This window comes from Hipposideros armiger, unplaced genomic scaffold (genome assembly GCF_001890085.2).
Source record: "Hipposideros armiger isolate ML-2016 unplaced genomic scaffold, ASM189008v1 scaffold_120, whole genome shotgun sequence".
Taxonomy (NCBI): Eukaryota; Metazoa; Chordata; class Mammalia; order Chiroptera; family Hipposideridae; genus Hipposideros; species Hipposideros armiger.
In genome coordinates, this window is record NW_017731470.1 from 1,455,887 (window position 1) to 1,468,938 (window position 13,052).

A 13,052-nucleotide genomic window follows, 5' to 3' on the forward strand; every position below is an offset into this window, starting at 1 on the left:
AAAAAAAAAAAGAAATACACTGTTGTGAGATTTTTTTGTACGTAGCCTCCTAATATACCTATTTTGAAAATGCCATTAGTAATTTGCATATGTCAGCCCCATTGTTTGTTAGAAAACCAGTCCTACTACCTTATGTCATCGCTTGTATTTCTTGCCTTCCCTTTTGGAAATTAGGGTTTTGATGGCAGAGGCTTGATTTTCTCTGCATTTTTGTGATCTCCAAAGTGTCTTAATTGGTAGTAATGAATATCATAGTAACTTTGGAAAAGTAGGTTTAAATGTGGGTTGGTGTCTCTACTACTTGATAACTTGCTTCAGAAAAGAAAAGATAAAAGAAACAACAGAGTCAAAGACAAACCATTTGGGACCATTAAGCTACTGGAAAGAATAGCTGTTGGGAACTCCAAGTTCAATCAATAGGTATTTATTAAATATTAACACACTTCATCCACTTTACTTTTCAAATCATTTTTACAACTAGTACTCCTTTTTATCCTCACAGAAGCAATGTGATTCTTCTGTTAACATTATTTCCATCACTTGAAATTTTCAAAGAGAAAATTAACAATATAAAAAATGTGAGGAAAAAATAGAAAAAGTAAGAGGCTTAAAAATAATTATTTAGTGAAGATTGGGAAGAAATTATTTAGTGGAGACTTGGAAGTAATTAATAGTATTTACTTGTTCATTGGAATTTTGAGGCAAATGAGGTTGATAGTGTGATTTCAGACTTTCCAATTAAACAGGATGAAGATAGAGGTGTACAGTAGCCTCTATCTTCTGTCAGAAAGGTGAAATATTTTTCAATAGGCTAACTTTCCTCTTCAGTGACAAGTAGATGCTTTGAAGTTTTGAGGGTGACCAGGACTAGGATCAGACCTCTTCAGGGTTGAATTATGCCTTAATAAAGTTGTGTAACTAAATGCAATAAAATAAACAGGGGTTCCACACAGTCCTCGCTGAAGTTCAGCTCTTTGAGGTACTTATCTTGCCATAAAGATTAAAAAAAAAAAAAAGCACCGATCAGGATAAAAGCAGAGCAATGATGAAGTGGCTACCAACGAAGGTACTGGCAACATTGGAATTTCTCCAGGAACAACATGGAGAATGGATTGATTAAGACACTCCCTTTGTTCCTGCTCATTAAAGCTAATAGAAGCCTTCAAAGGACTGTGTTGATTCAGGAAGTGAGAAATAGCACATAGGACACCAGCTCTATCTTAGAAAACCACAGCTGTAACACTTGTGCTTTTTGATAATTATTTGTGGTTTGATTCAGTATTGTAATGAGCCGCAGACCACAGTGACTTGTTGAGGCTGCCAGTGACCTTTGAGGTCAGGCTGCCTATAGCTACAAAGCTCTTTACTCCTACCTATTTGGTAATAACACCCTCAGAAATATCATCCTCTTTGTGGTATTTTGATATTTGTTGTTGGGTTTTGTTTGTTTGTTGATCTGTAGTTTTATAAGAAAGAAATGTAGGTGTGAAAAAGGAATAGTAACTACCTGGTAATTTATAGATAGGAAAATGCTTAGAGCAGGCATTACCTTTATTTTCTTGCTAATATTTTAAATGAAAAATATCTGAATTTGCATTAAATTATAATTATTTCACATAATATGGATGGCAGCCTACCTATGACTATTTACTGAATTTATGTTTTTTTCCTAAAAGCATTTGAAGTATTTATTGATAGTAAGACCTTGACTTTGACATCTCAATTCTTTTCTAATGCATCTTTTCTCAAGTAGGCTGAATGTGATGTGATTACACACACACACACACACTGGCAACTCAAAAGATTCAGTTAAAAGGCCCCTTTTTATAGGCAGCCTTGCCTAACTCCTATATTAGATCAATTGCTTTGTTCTGTGCTTTGAGAGAGAAGCGTGGTCTCCTCAATTCTGGCATTTACACTTTAATGTAATAACCTGAGACTGAAGTTTCCATAAAGAAAGAGACCTTGTTTTCTTGGTCACCTCAATGCCTAGAGCAATTCCTGAAAGGTATGAATGCATGGATGAATGGATGAAAGAAAAGTGCTCAAAGGAAGATTATTTAAAAATCACATTGTATCGTTATACTTTAACTTTGAAAACTCAAAATGGATGCATGGGGTATTAAGGTAATTCTTTTTCAGTAAATCTGATCATCTCAAATATCTCATTTCCCTAAGTTATTTGTTCCTAAACTGCGTGTGATATTCTATTTTGCACTCAAAAACTATGAGCCAGTTTTTTGTTTGTTTGTTTGTTTGTTTGTTTGTTTTAGCTGAGTCATCCTGGCTCCTGTTTGCAGCTCAGCGGCAACTCAGCTCGGGCCGGCATTGAACCGCTGTTGCTCAGAGCTCGCACTCTTGCACAAGTTCTTAACTAACTGAGCCACTCGGCCGGCCCCGAGCCAGTTTTTTAAATAACAAGGTAGAGCACTTAGTAGATAATTTAGTAGATAATTTGCAATATATATATTTTAATCTAAAATGGAGGAGGAAGGCTGGCTTAGACTTATATAGTCAGCCTTAAGTACGAAAATGGTCCTTGTTGGAGGGAGAGTAAGGGTTTTTCAGTAAAAGTGCCCCTTAGAGAAGAGGACGCAGGAGATAGAGATCTGAGAAGAGTGAGCCCCTCTGCTAAAGAATTTTAAACTTTACTGTCTTTATTACATATCCACTGATGGCTCTCTACCTGTTAATTGTTTTGTTGAGGTATAATTGATATATAACATTATATTAGATTCAGGTGTACAACATGATGATTCAATATTTGTATAAATTGCAAAATGGTGGCCCTCTCTGATGTTCATGGTATGTAAAGTACAGGAGAAGGCCGCATCTCTGCCCTCAACATACTCAGGGGGGCCTTTAGGCATGACACTTCTGCAAAAGTTTCCCTTTGGCAGTGGACATAGACTAACAAACAGGTCAAAGAGGAGAACTGCTGCATGGGCTGAAAAAGGTAGCTTTTCTTCACTTTGGAAGCCAAGCCCATGAATCCCGCTTACCACCCTACAGATCTTTGAAGGTATGGTAGGTGTTATGAATACAAATTCGTCCTCCAAAACAAATATGTTAAATCCTAAGCCCCGGTACCTCAGAAAAATAACCTTAATTAGATATAGGTTTTTTATAGAGGTAATCAAGTTCAAAAGAGGTCATTAGGGTGAGCCCTAATCCCATATGACTGGTTACTTATAAAAAAGGGAAATTCGGACACAAAGAAAGCCATGCACAAAAGAAAGGTAACGTGAAAAGATGGGGAGGACACCATGTGAAGGCAAAGGGTTGGGATGACAATCCACAAGCCAAGGAACGCCAAAGATGGCAAGCAACCACCAGAAGCTGGGGGAGAGGCATGGAACTGATGTTCCTTCACAGCCCAGAAGGAATCAACTGCCAACATTTTGATTTCAGACTTCTAGCTTCCAGAACTGTGAGATAGTAAACATCTGCTATTGGGTCTTCAGAAAAGTCATGACATATTTTGTCTATGTTTTTCAAAGGTCATTTATTTATATAAAGAACAAAGATCAATCAATGATATACTGCCCGTTTTGTTCGATAACTTTTTGCCATCTCTCAGTGAGCTTCATAATTCCTCGTTCATAGAAGGACCTGTCTTTATTTGTGAAAAACTGAACAAGGTGCTGATTTACAGCCTCATCTGAATTGAACGTTATACCACGCAAGGCGTTTTGAAGAGAGCGAAACAAGTGGAAGTCTGACGCCGCAAGGTCAGGAGAGTATGGTGGGTGTGGCAACACATCCCATCCAAGCTCCAATAATTTTTGACGGGTGATCAAATGTAGGAACACAGCACTGGACTGCAATATTATAAGGCACCTGCTGTGAAAAGTCAGAGCAGAATAGCAACTTGGGTACGTGTCAGCCGAAGGCGGTTGGCAACGGCCCAAGGAATGAGTTGCAGGGCGTCTTCTCTGAAAGGTCAGAGCAAGACAGCAACTTGGGTACGTGTCAGCCGAAGGCGGTTAGCAATGGCTCAAGGACTAGGTAGGGAAAGGACAGTACGTGTAGGGCCAGAGACAGAGATTAAGCAGGAGTCAGGACAGAACAAGGAAGCTCCGTATATACTGACTGCTTACTCCCCACATCCGTTCATCGCCCGCTTATAACACAGATCCAAGAAAGGGCTTTGTCTGTCTCCCTCAATGAAAGGAAGATGCAAACGACCCTCGGGGTCTTTGCATTGGGCAAGTCCCTCCACCTGCACGCCTCTGTGTATTTCTTTTTATCGTCGGTCTCATTGGGGGTAGCTTTTGGTCTCATTGTGGGAAAACTGTCCCCACTACCCCACAATCAAACTTGTGTGGCCTCGCATTGTCACGATGGAACACAACTCCTTTACAATTAACAAGCTCTGGACATTTCTGGATGATGGATTCGTTCAAACTATCCAATTGCTGACAGTACACATTTGAATTGATTGTTTGGTTCCTTGGTAAGAGCTCAAAAAAACATGACACCTTTAAAATCCCACCACATTGACAGCATAACCTTCCTCTGATGAATGTCTGCTTTCGATGTCGTTTGAGGCAAATCATCACGTCGGGACCAAGACTGTTTGCACAACACATTGTTGTAAACAATCCACTTCTCATCACTAGTTATCAGTCGCTTCAAAAAAGGATTGTTTTCCTCACGTTTCATGAGCATATTGCAAATGTTTATATGCGCCATGAAATGAACTTCTTTGAGTTCATGTGGAACCCAAATATCGAGCTTGCTTATGTATTGCAACTTCTTCAGGTGGTTGTGAAAGCTTGAATGATGGGTGTTCAATGTTTCTGCAAACTCTCATGTCATGTAACGTGGGTTTGACTCGATCAATGCCTTTATTTTGTTGTCATCAACCTCGGTGGGCCTTCCTGACCGAGGAGCGTCATTGAGATCAAAATCACCAGCACAGAATTTTGTGAACCATCGTTGGCACTGATGTTCTTGTAGAGCATTGCCACCGTAAACTTTATGAAACTTTTCACAAGCTTGACACACATTCTTCCCTTTATGGAAGTAAAACAGTAAAATATAGTAAAAATGCACCAATTTGGTCTTCCATCTTCAACTTGTTGCAAAATCTCCAAAACTCAAACAAATTGCTCAATATTTTTTTATCTTTTTTTTCTTTTTTTTTTTTAGCTGAGCCATCCTGCTACCTATTGGCAGCTTAGCGGCTGCTCAGCTCGGGCTGGCCTCGAACCGCTGTTGCTCAGAGCTCAAACTCTTGAGCGAGCTCTAAGCCAACTGAGCCACTTGGCCGGCCCCTCAATTTTTTTTTTTTTAGAATGAAGCTAGAACTGTCAGCTGTCAAATGACATGGGAATAACATAGATGCGAATGACTCTGATACTTCCAAAAATGAACTAGTGCCATGTGTTGCAAACATGCATCATGACTTTTCCCAAGACCCAATATTATTAAGCCACCCAGTTTGTGGTGCTTTGTTATGGCAGCCTTAGGAAACCAGTACAGTAGGCAATGACTTGGGAGTAATACTGGGAGGAGATTCAAGAGAGTGGCAGTTAATTGGGACTTTAACCCTAGGTTTCTGTAACAAAAGGAATTCTGAAAGATAAAGCAGAGGAAATACTCAATTTTAATGTCTCCAGCCAGCATTCTTTTTTTCCTAAAGTTCTCTTGTTCTCCAGTTTTATAGGTAATTGATACATCTTGGAATTGATTATTGTGATTTAATTCATTTATCAGCTTTTGTGTCAAATAATCATAAAGGTGGACCAAGAAAAGTAAAAATGCTGTCAGAATATCACAATTATAGCATAGAAGTACTGTTATAATTAAGATGGATAAAATGATTTTGCTTATTAAAATATACTATCTTTTTTATCATCATGTAGGTAAATGTGTCAATGACACCTGGTAAAATTGTACATTGAAGAGAAAGATGCAAGTTAAAAAATTATTATAAGGATATCAAGCATATAATGAAAGGTGTTTTTAACCAAAGAATACAAATTTACTGAGTAATATTTTGTAACAAGTACTACATGAAGTACTAAAAAATGCAACACATAGATATGCAATTTTATTAAAAATATAAAAACAGTTGATGCTTTATGTTGAAATGCGTATACTAAAGTATTATTTTTTAGCATTAATAATTCTATTTGCCTATTATCTTTGTCTTTAACCAAAGTTTATGTGTAAATGGAAAATATGTGCTGTACCTATGATTCCAAGAGTCAGAGCTATATAAAAACGTATACTCAGAGAAGTGTGGCTCCCCTTTCATCCCTACCACCTTGTTCCTGTACCATGCCACCTCCCTCAGGTAACTCATCTCCTTAGCTGGTCTCTACAGCAAATACTGTCTTTCCTGAACTTATTCTACAGGAAGCTGAGTAAAAGTTACAGCCAGCAGGACTGCCATTCTGAAGAGTGAGGCTGGTGATACCTACAGCCGCATGCTTGGATTTTGGGTTATATGATGCTCTCCAGACGTGCTGGGGATGGGCCTCAAGCTGATTTATAGGGAGGCCATGCAAATGTACATGTACAAGAATCCATCTCACGTCTGATCCAAAGGCAATAGGAGAGAAAGCGGAGGAGGCAGTAAAGATGAATGGACCTCTCAAACAAAAACAGACAGTCTTCTCTGCCAAAAAGATGACTGAGAAGACAAAACAAAAAGCTCTGTTACTACCTTGGATAACACCTATCCAGAAATGGAAAAATCCTTTCCCTCCAGTCCTCCGTGGTTTGTGTTTCAGCCCGCCTGAAGAGCACCAGATTGCACATCTCCTCTTAAATGGGGTGCCTCTCATTATCCTTGATGAGGAGAGGGAACCTGAAAAGCTGTTATACCTCCTGGGCCCCCTCACCTCGAAAGAGGCCCTCTCCCCCATGGGAGTCTAATCTGTTGCAGGCTCCTGCAAGCATTCTGTGGACCCTGGATGTTGAACTGCTGCCTGTTTGCTATGACTTAGATATTTAAATTTCTTAGCACTTTATAGTTTGCATGTATAGTATGGCATGAAGCCATTCTTTGTTTAACAGACAAAAACAAATGGCAACCTTGTTTGATGAAAAGAACATCTGAGTGGGCAAATCCTGTACTAGCTGTAGTGAAGAACCCAGATTTACACCTGATTCTTGACCACTAGCATATGGTAGGTTTAAAACAAGATGTTTTCATGCTATGCTGAAGAAAATATTGGAAATAATTTAGTTTTGAAATGAGTTTGGCTAGTATGGTCAGGGCCTTCCCTTGAGGAGTTCTGATTTGTGAAGCAGAAAAGAACTATCCTGTCAAGTAAAAACAAGGAAACTGCAAGAATATCTCTACATGCTATGTTTCATGTAAGAAAGAAGGAGGATATGAAAACACACATACAATTATCTGCTCATTGGTGCAAAAGAAATATCTAGAATAAACCAGAAACTAAGGAGACTGGTTACCTATGGGAGGTGGTGAAGCATAGGAACTAGGTCATAGGGATGAGGAGGGAGCAATGTGTCTCTGAGTGTACCATTTTGTGTAGCTCTGACTCTTAAACCATAGTAATGTTTCACATATCCTTCCAATACCCCCAAATGAACAAATAAAACCAACCATCCTGTGGCAGAACCCCAACTGAACGAATGACAAATGAACCTAACCATATTGCAAGTGGATAACATAACCACAATAAAGGAGGTGAAGAAAAAAATGACTAAGTAACTTTGACCAACAATATCTTGACTGGCTATTGTAAAGCTAAAGACCAAAGAACTATATATAAGCACTATAGTCTAGTTAGTAAATGTGCTTCTCATAGGAGCATGGGTTAGCAATTCTGAAACCATTTTATACTAAAATTGAACACATAGTGAACACATAGGCAAATATATTATAGTTTCTCATTGTTGAAGAAAGAAGCTACAAATAAAGAAAGGAAGGCCAGTATGAACTCTATGCTGTTGGACTGGAATCAAAGGTATCAGTGTAAGCTCATCATCTTTAATACGTGTATATATCATAATATATATATATATATATATATATATATAGATATAGAGAGAGAGAGAGAGAGAGAGAGAGAGAGAGAGAGAGAGATGTGTGTGTGGGTGACTGGGTTAGTGCACGTATTTATAATTCCCAGCCCTGTCCAATGAGAGAGCTAGAAACATTCCAGTAGCATGAGCATGCCTGGCACCCAGATCTTGGTTTCTAAATACTATTCTCCAATAGAAAGACCTAAAGCTCTTGGGAAGTGGTTGATACCAGGCCTGGGAAGGGGAAATACAAGATAAACCTACAACGTTTTGTGGTGCTAGAAAGCAATGAGGTGCTCAAAAAGAACAGGTCTTGTCTAAAGGGCAAAGGAGCCAAACTACAAGGGCTATAAATGGCCAAAACTGGTACAATTTGAACAGCAAATGTAACAATAATTGTATTGGATTACAATTCAAAAATAAAGAGATGTCCCAGGAAAACAAATCCTTTTCTTTATACCAGAGATACAGAAGAAGAAGAAAAAAATCAGGTTAATTAATCATTCTGGCTTACTGGATTCCAGCTGGTAGAGTTTAAACTTAAAAACAAAACCAAAAACACTTCAGTTTCCAAATATCATGGATCAGTTAAAAGTTTTATTTCCGAAAAATCAAGGAGTACTTATCTGTACATGGTCGTATCTGCAAAGTAAAAAATGATGTGCCCAGGCGAGGGTGTATTTAAAAAAGGCTGCCCGTTTCTAAATCCCATTCTTTCCGAGCAGATCCTTTTAGGGAGTTTGGCTTTCTGAAAGTGCAGGCATCACCTCTATTGCGGTGAGTACCCTGTGAAAGGGCAACAGGTCCTGGCGGCCCGCGGGGGGGCGCAATCGCGACACGCCTTCTTGGCGCGGCCGCGGCGGGGGCGGCGGGAGCCTGCGACGTCCCGGCGAGAGCATAGCGCACGGTCAATGTCACGGACAGCACGTTGCGAGCTATGGGTACCACTTATAGCGACCGCCGTCTAACTTCCTCCGCCCCCCTGCAACACCCGCAAGGGAAAGTGTGAAACGCGGGGTCGCGCAAACTTGACGCAGAGCCAGGTGTGCGAGCGTGGCGGTGAACTTCTCCCTGGGGCTCCCAGCGCACGCCCCACGCCTCCCGCTCCACCTACGGAAAAGCGAAACCCGGGCAAGACGGCGCCCCGCGGCGCTGGGCTGCTGGTGGGGCCGGCTCGGCCAGGTCCGCGTCCCCCACTTGGCGGTGCCCGGGACGACCCACCTACCTGCGCGTCCCGACGGCGCGGCCGCAAGCAGCAACAGCGGCGGCAGCAACAGCGGCAGGGCGGGGCAGCCCAGCGCCCTGGCCCCTCGCGCCGCCGACCTCGCTGGGGGTCGGGGGCCCCACATGGGCGGCCGGGTCGGGTCACATCTCAGCGGGCGGCAGGCAGAGTCCGACGCCCCCTCTCGAGCGGCGGGCTGCGGCGGCGCGGCCTGCCCTCTGCGCCCAGGGCTCGCAGCTCCGGCTGCGCGCGGCGCTCCGGGAGGCCCGGCGCCCAGGGAGGTGGTGCGAGGCCCGCGCCCCACCCGCGCGCCGCCGGAGCCCGAGATGGATGCCACGGCGAGGGGAGGGTCCCGCGACTTCTAGTTCTCAGCCACTCATTGTTTCAGTTCTGAGCGTCTGTGCGAGTTTCCACGGCCCCACCCCAAAGAGGTCAGTCACTACTGCAGGTAAAAGTTCACTCCAGCAAAGAGTGAGGAGCACACTGAAAAGTGATTCTGGTATGCAGGCCTGGATGTCACGCCTCTCAAGGTTTTGAAATGTCAGAGTTCAGTGCTGGAAGAAGAATGAAATGGGTATTTCTCAACATACTGCCAGACACGCTTCCATACCTACTATTTGATTTCATTTCATCCTCACCGTCTGTGATTCCGTATTGTCCCATATTTTACTGACGAGGAAAGGGAAACTAAGAAAGTCTGAAGTGTCCGCCTAAATGAAGTCTCCCAAGCCTGTGAGCAGTGGCGCGGGAACTTACGGGCCTGATTCAAGGCCCGGTGCTCCTCATAATGGTTTGGGCAGGGGTTGAAATTAAGAAATGTATTGAAATAGTATAAAGAAAATCTGAGAGCCAGTCTCAGCTCTAGTCCTTGACAGGAAGTTGTAAAAATTGGACACAGTCTGTAAATAGAATAAACAATTTACTTCAAACACGTTCCCTCTCTTTCCCTTACAAATACCTGTTTTCAAATGTACAAATAAAGAAAAACGACCCTAAAATTAGATCAACTGCCTTTATCTTAGAAAAAAGAATCTTCAGTAATGGAAAATAATTTTATTTATTTTTTTGTGGGAGGGAGTGAGAGGATGGTCAGGATTGTCAGAGTCCCCAAAATATGCTACATCCTTCTTCCCAGAAAGACTTGGAAACACAGGATGAATCCAGGTCAGGTCGTCCCTTTGGCTGAGACTTGGCTTTGTGATGCAGAACCTAGGGCTCTGCAAACCACAGTTGTTTGTCATCCTGGTCCTTTAGTCCCACCAGTAGGGGGCGCTGGAGGAATACTGAAAGCTGGAGGAGGAGCTAAGGGACTACAGCTTTCTATTTATGGTTCTTGCCTGCAATACCCCACAGTGGCTCTGCCCTGGCTTGAGCCGCTGGTTCTTCTTCCTGTACTCCCAGCATCAGCCTCATTGCACTGCCTCAAAGATACCAATAATGGGTTGGTCATACCCCATTCTCAGAAGCCCTATTCCTGGCTTCCTCTTCCAGGAGTGTAACCCCCACGTCTTCCTTCGTGCCTTTACCTCCAAGGCTCGTAGTTGGCTTGCTGTAGTTACTCTGTCTCAGTCTCACAACCTTCTTTTTACTGTCTTAGTTCTCCAAATTCTGTTTAACCAATTCCTCATAGAAAATTCTTTCTTTAAAAATAACTGGTATGGTTTCTGTTTTCCTGGCAGGACTCTAACTGATTCAGTAAAAGTTTAAGGAAGAACTGAACATTTTAGGAAGGACTCTATCTTATTAAGTACCTCATCAGTTGTCTTGAGTTACTGTTCTTACTAACTGTAAATTAGATTAGCTCCATCATTATCATCTTAAGTCTAGTGGGTTAAATATGATGTATATTTGCCCAGAAGTATTTTGGGCTAATCATGTTTTGGTATCTAAGCTTTAGGCTTGTATGCATTTCTATTCAAGCATGAATTGTTCATGGTCCTAAAGGGGCTAAAGCAGACATATACGCAGTTCTCCCTCCTTTATCCCCTCACTCTTCTTAACTTGAGCAGTAACAGTTCATTGTTTCCTCCCGCTAGGAAGTAGAAATGGGTAGGGGACTTGGGACTTGGAGTCCTTTGCCCCCCATAAGTGGGCTACCCCTTGTTTGTGAACCAGTCTAGTGTATGCCCTCCTTTCCCCTCTCCCTTCCTTCCCAGGATCCCCTTTGCACTTGTCAGACAGCAAGTCAGAATTTCAGTGTTAACAAACTCAGTATACTGTGTTTGTTGTAGGATGAATGTGACCACAGGAATTCGTACGTGTTCCACTGATGTTTCCCAGGCATTCAATTAAAGAATGCAATCATGACTTTTGTTTTTACCTGTGACCCAGAGCTCACCTTAGGGAGTTTCCTTTGCACCTTTAAATTCTTACTAACCCCTGTGAACTTCAGGACGACCAGTCTGAGTCCCTCCCTGTGTAAAACTTCCCAGTCAAATCCCAGTGTATTCTTCAGGAGATTTTTGAAATGACTCAACACATTCAAATAGATATTTTCTTCTACTTATAAAGATGACAACTCTTGCCATGATTTACTGTGCTGAGATCCTAATTTTTGGATCCTGATGTATGGATTTTTGGGCTTTCTGATCAGAAAGGCCATAAGCCAACACCTTCCATGCTCAACCCGAGCATTAACATCACAAACAAAAAATACAGACTTTTCCTATTCCAGTTTAACTCTGGTTTCCAGCAATAATACTAATAATATTTATCTTCCTCTAACATCATCATCATCATCTGAAGTGACTAAATTCTTACTCTGAGCCAGATATTATGCTAAGAATTTTACATGTACCGCCTCCTTAGATCCTTACAACAATTCTGTGATTAAGTCACGTTACCCTGAGTTACAAAACGGGGAAATAGGCTTGGACAGGTCATTCACTTAATAAGCAACAGAACTGGGGTCTGAATCCTGGTTAACCTGATTCCAAAGTCTGTGTTTTTCATAACTTCCTAATACGCCTCTTGAACTTAAGAAAACAAAGCAAGTACATTTGAGTGGCAAGCTGTAAAATAACACACATATTAAGATGTATGCTTATTAATTTATGAAAAAATGCATCATTGGTGTGATTTCTATATCATAAACTTGATTGTGAATGGGATCAGATACCCATTCCTGGACACTCAAGTAGGGTCAAGGGCAGGTTCAGTATGTACTAAGGTGACTGCTCCAGAGTAAACCTGAAGATTAGGGGACAGGTGTTAGAGGGAAAGAGTCAGCAAGATCAAGTCTTCTGAAAAGGGTTAAGGATGGGGACAAATTTGAGAAAGGGAGAGAGTCCTGGGGAGATAATAACCATCCAGTACTGAGGTTTCTAAAGTCCTTGTAGTCTACTCTTCCATTCTCTGTGAATATTTGAGGCTACTAGCAATTTTATATTATGCTGTCTGCTTAAATCCAAATAATATCTAATATTTTTAATCCTGTAGAATCCAATCTCATCTGATCTTCCTCAACTTTTTCAATTTTTTTGAGAAGTGGTTCGTGCATTATTAAAAATTTTGTAATTGTGAAGTATAATACACATACAGAAAAATGCACAAAATTAGATGTTACAGCTGAATGAGCTATCACAAAGTGAAAAGTGTCGATAAGCATCACCCAAGTCAAGAAATAGAACAAGGCTGACCCTACAGAAAGCCTGCCCATACTGCTTCATTTCTCTACCAAATCAGTGTGTATTCCATTTTATCCAGCTTCTCGCACTCAATATTATGCTATGAAAGTCATCCGTGTTGTTACCTACAGCCATAGTGCAATGCTGTGAAGTTATTCATTGTATACAATTGATTTTTTCATTCTATTTTTGATGAC

At 41.3% G+C, this 13,052-nt stretch overlaps 1 protein-coding gene and 1 pseudogene across 1 annotated transcript in view; one reads left to right on the forward strand and one right to left on the reverse strand.

The window, feature by feature from the left end:
• Positions 1–9,630, reverse strand: part of IL20RA (interleukin 20 receptor subunit alpha) — a 38,458-nt gene extending 28,828 nt beyond the window's left edge. Inside the window, exon 1 of the mRNA XM_019648093.1 lies at positions 9,233–9,630. Coding sequence (XP_019503638.1) covers positions 9,233–9,356 — 124 coding nt within the window. The 5' untranslated portion in view covers positions 9,357–9,630. The remainder of the gene's footprint in view (positions 1–9,232) is intronic.
• LOC109385620 (securin pseudogene) lies at positions 2,533–6,967 on the forward strand (annotated as a pseudogene).
• Positions 9,631–13,052: the final 3,422 nt, after the last annotated feature.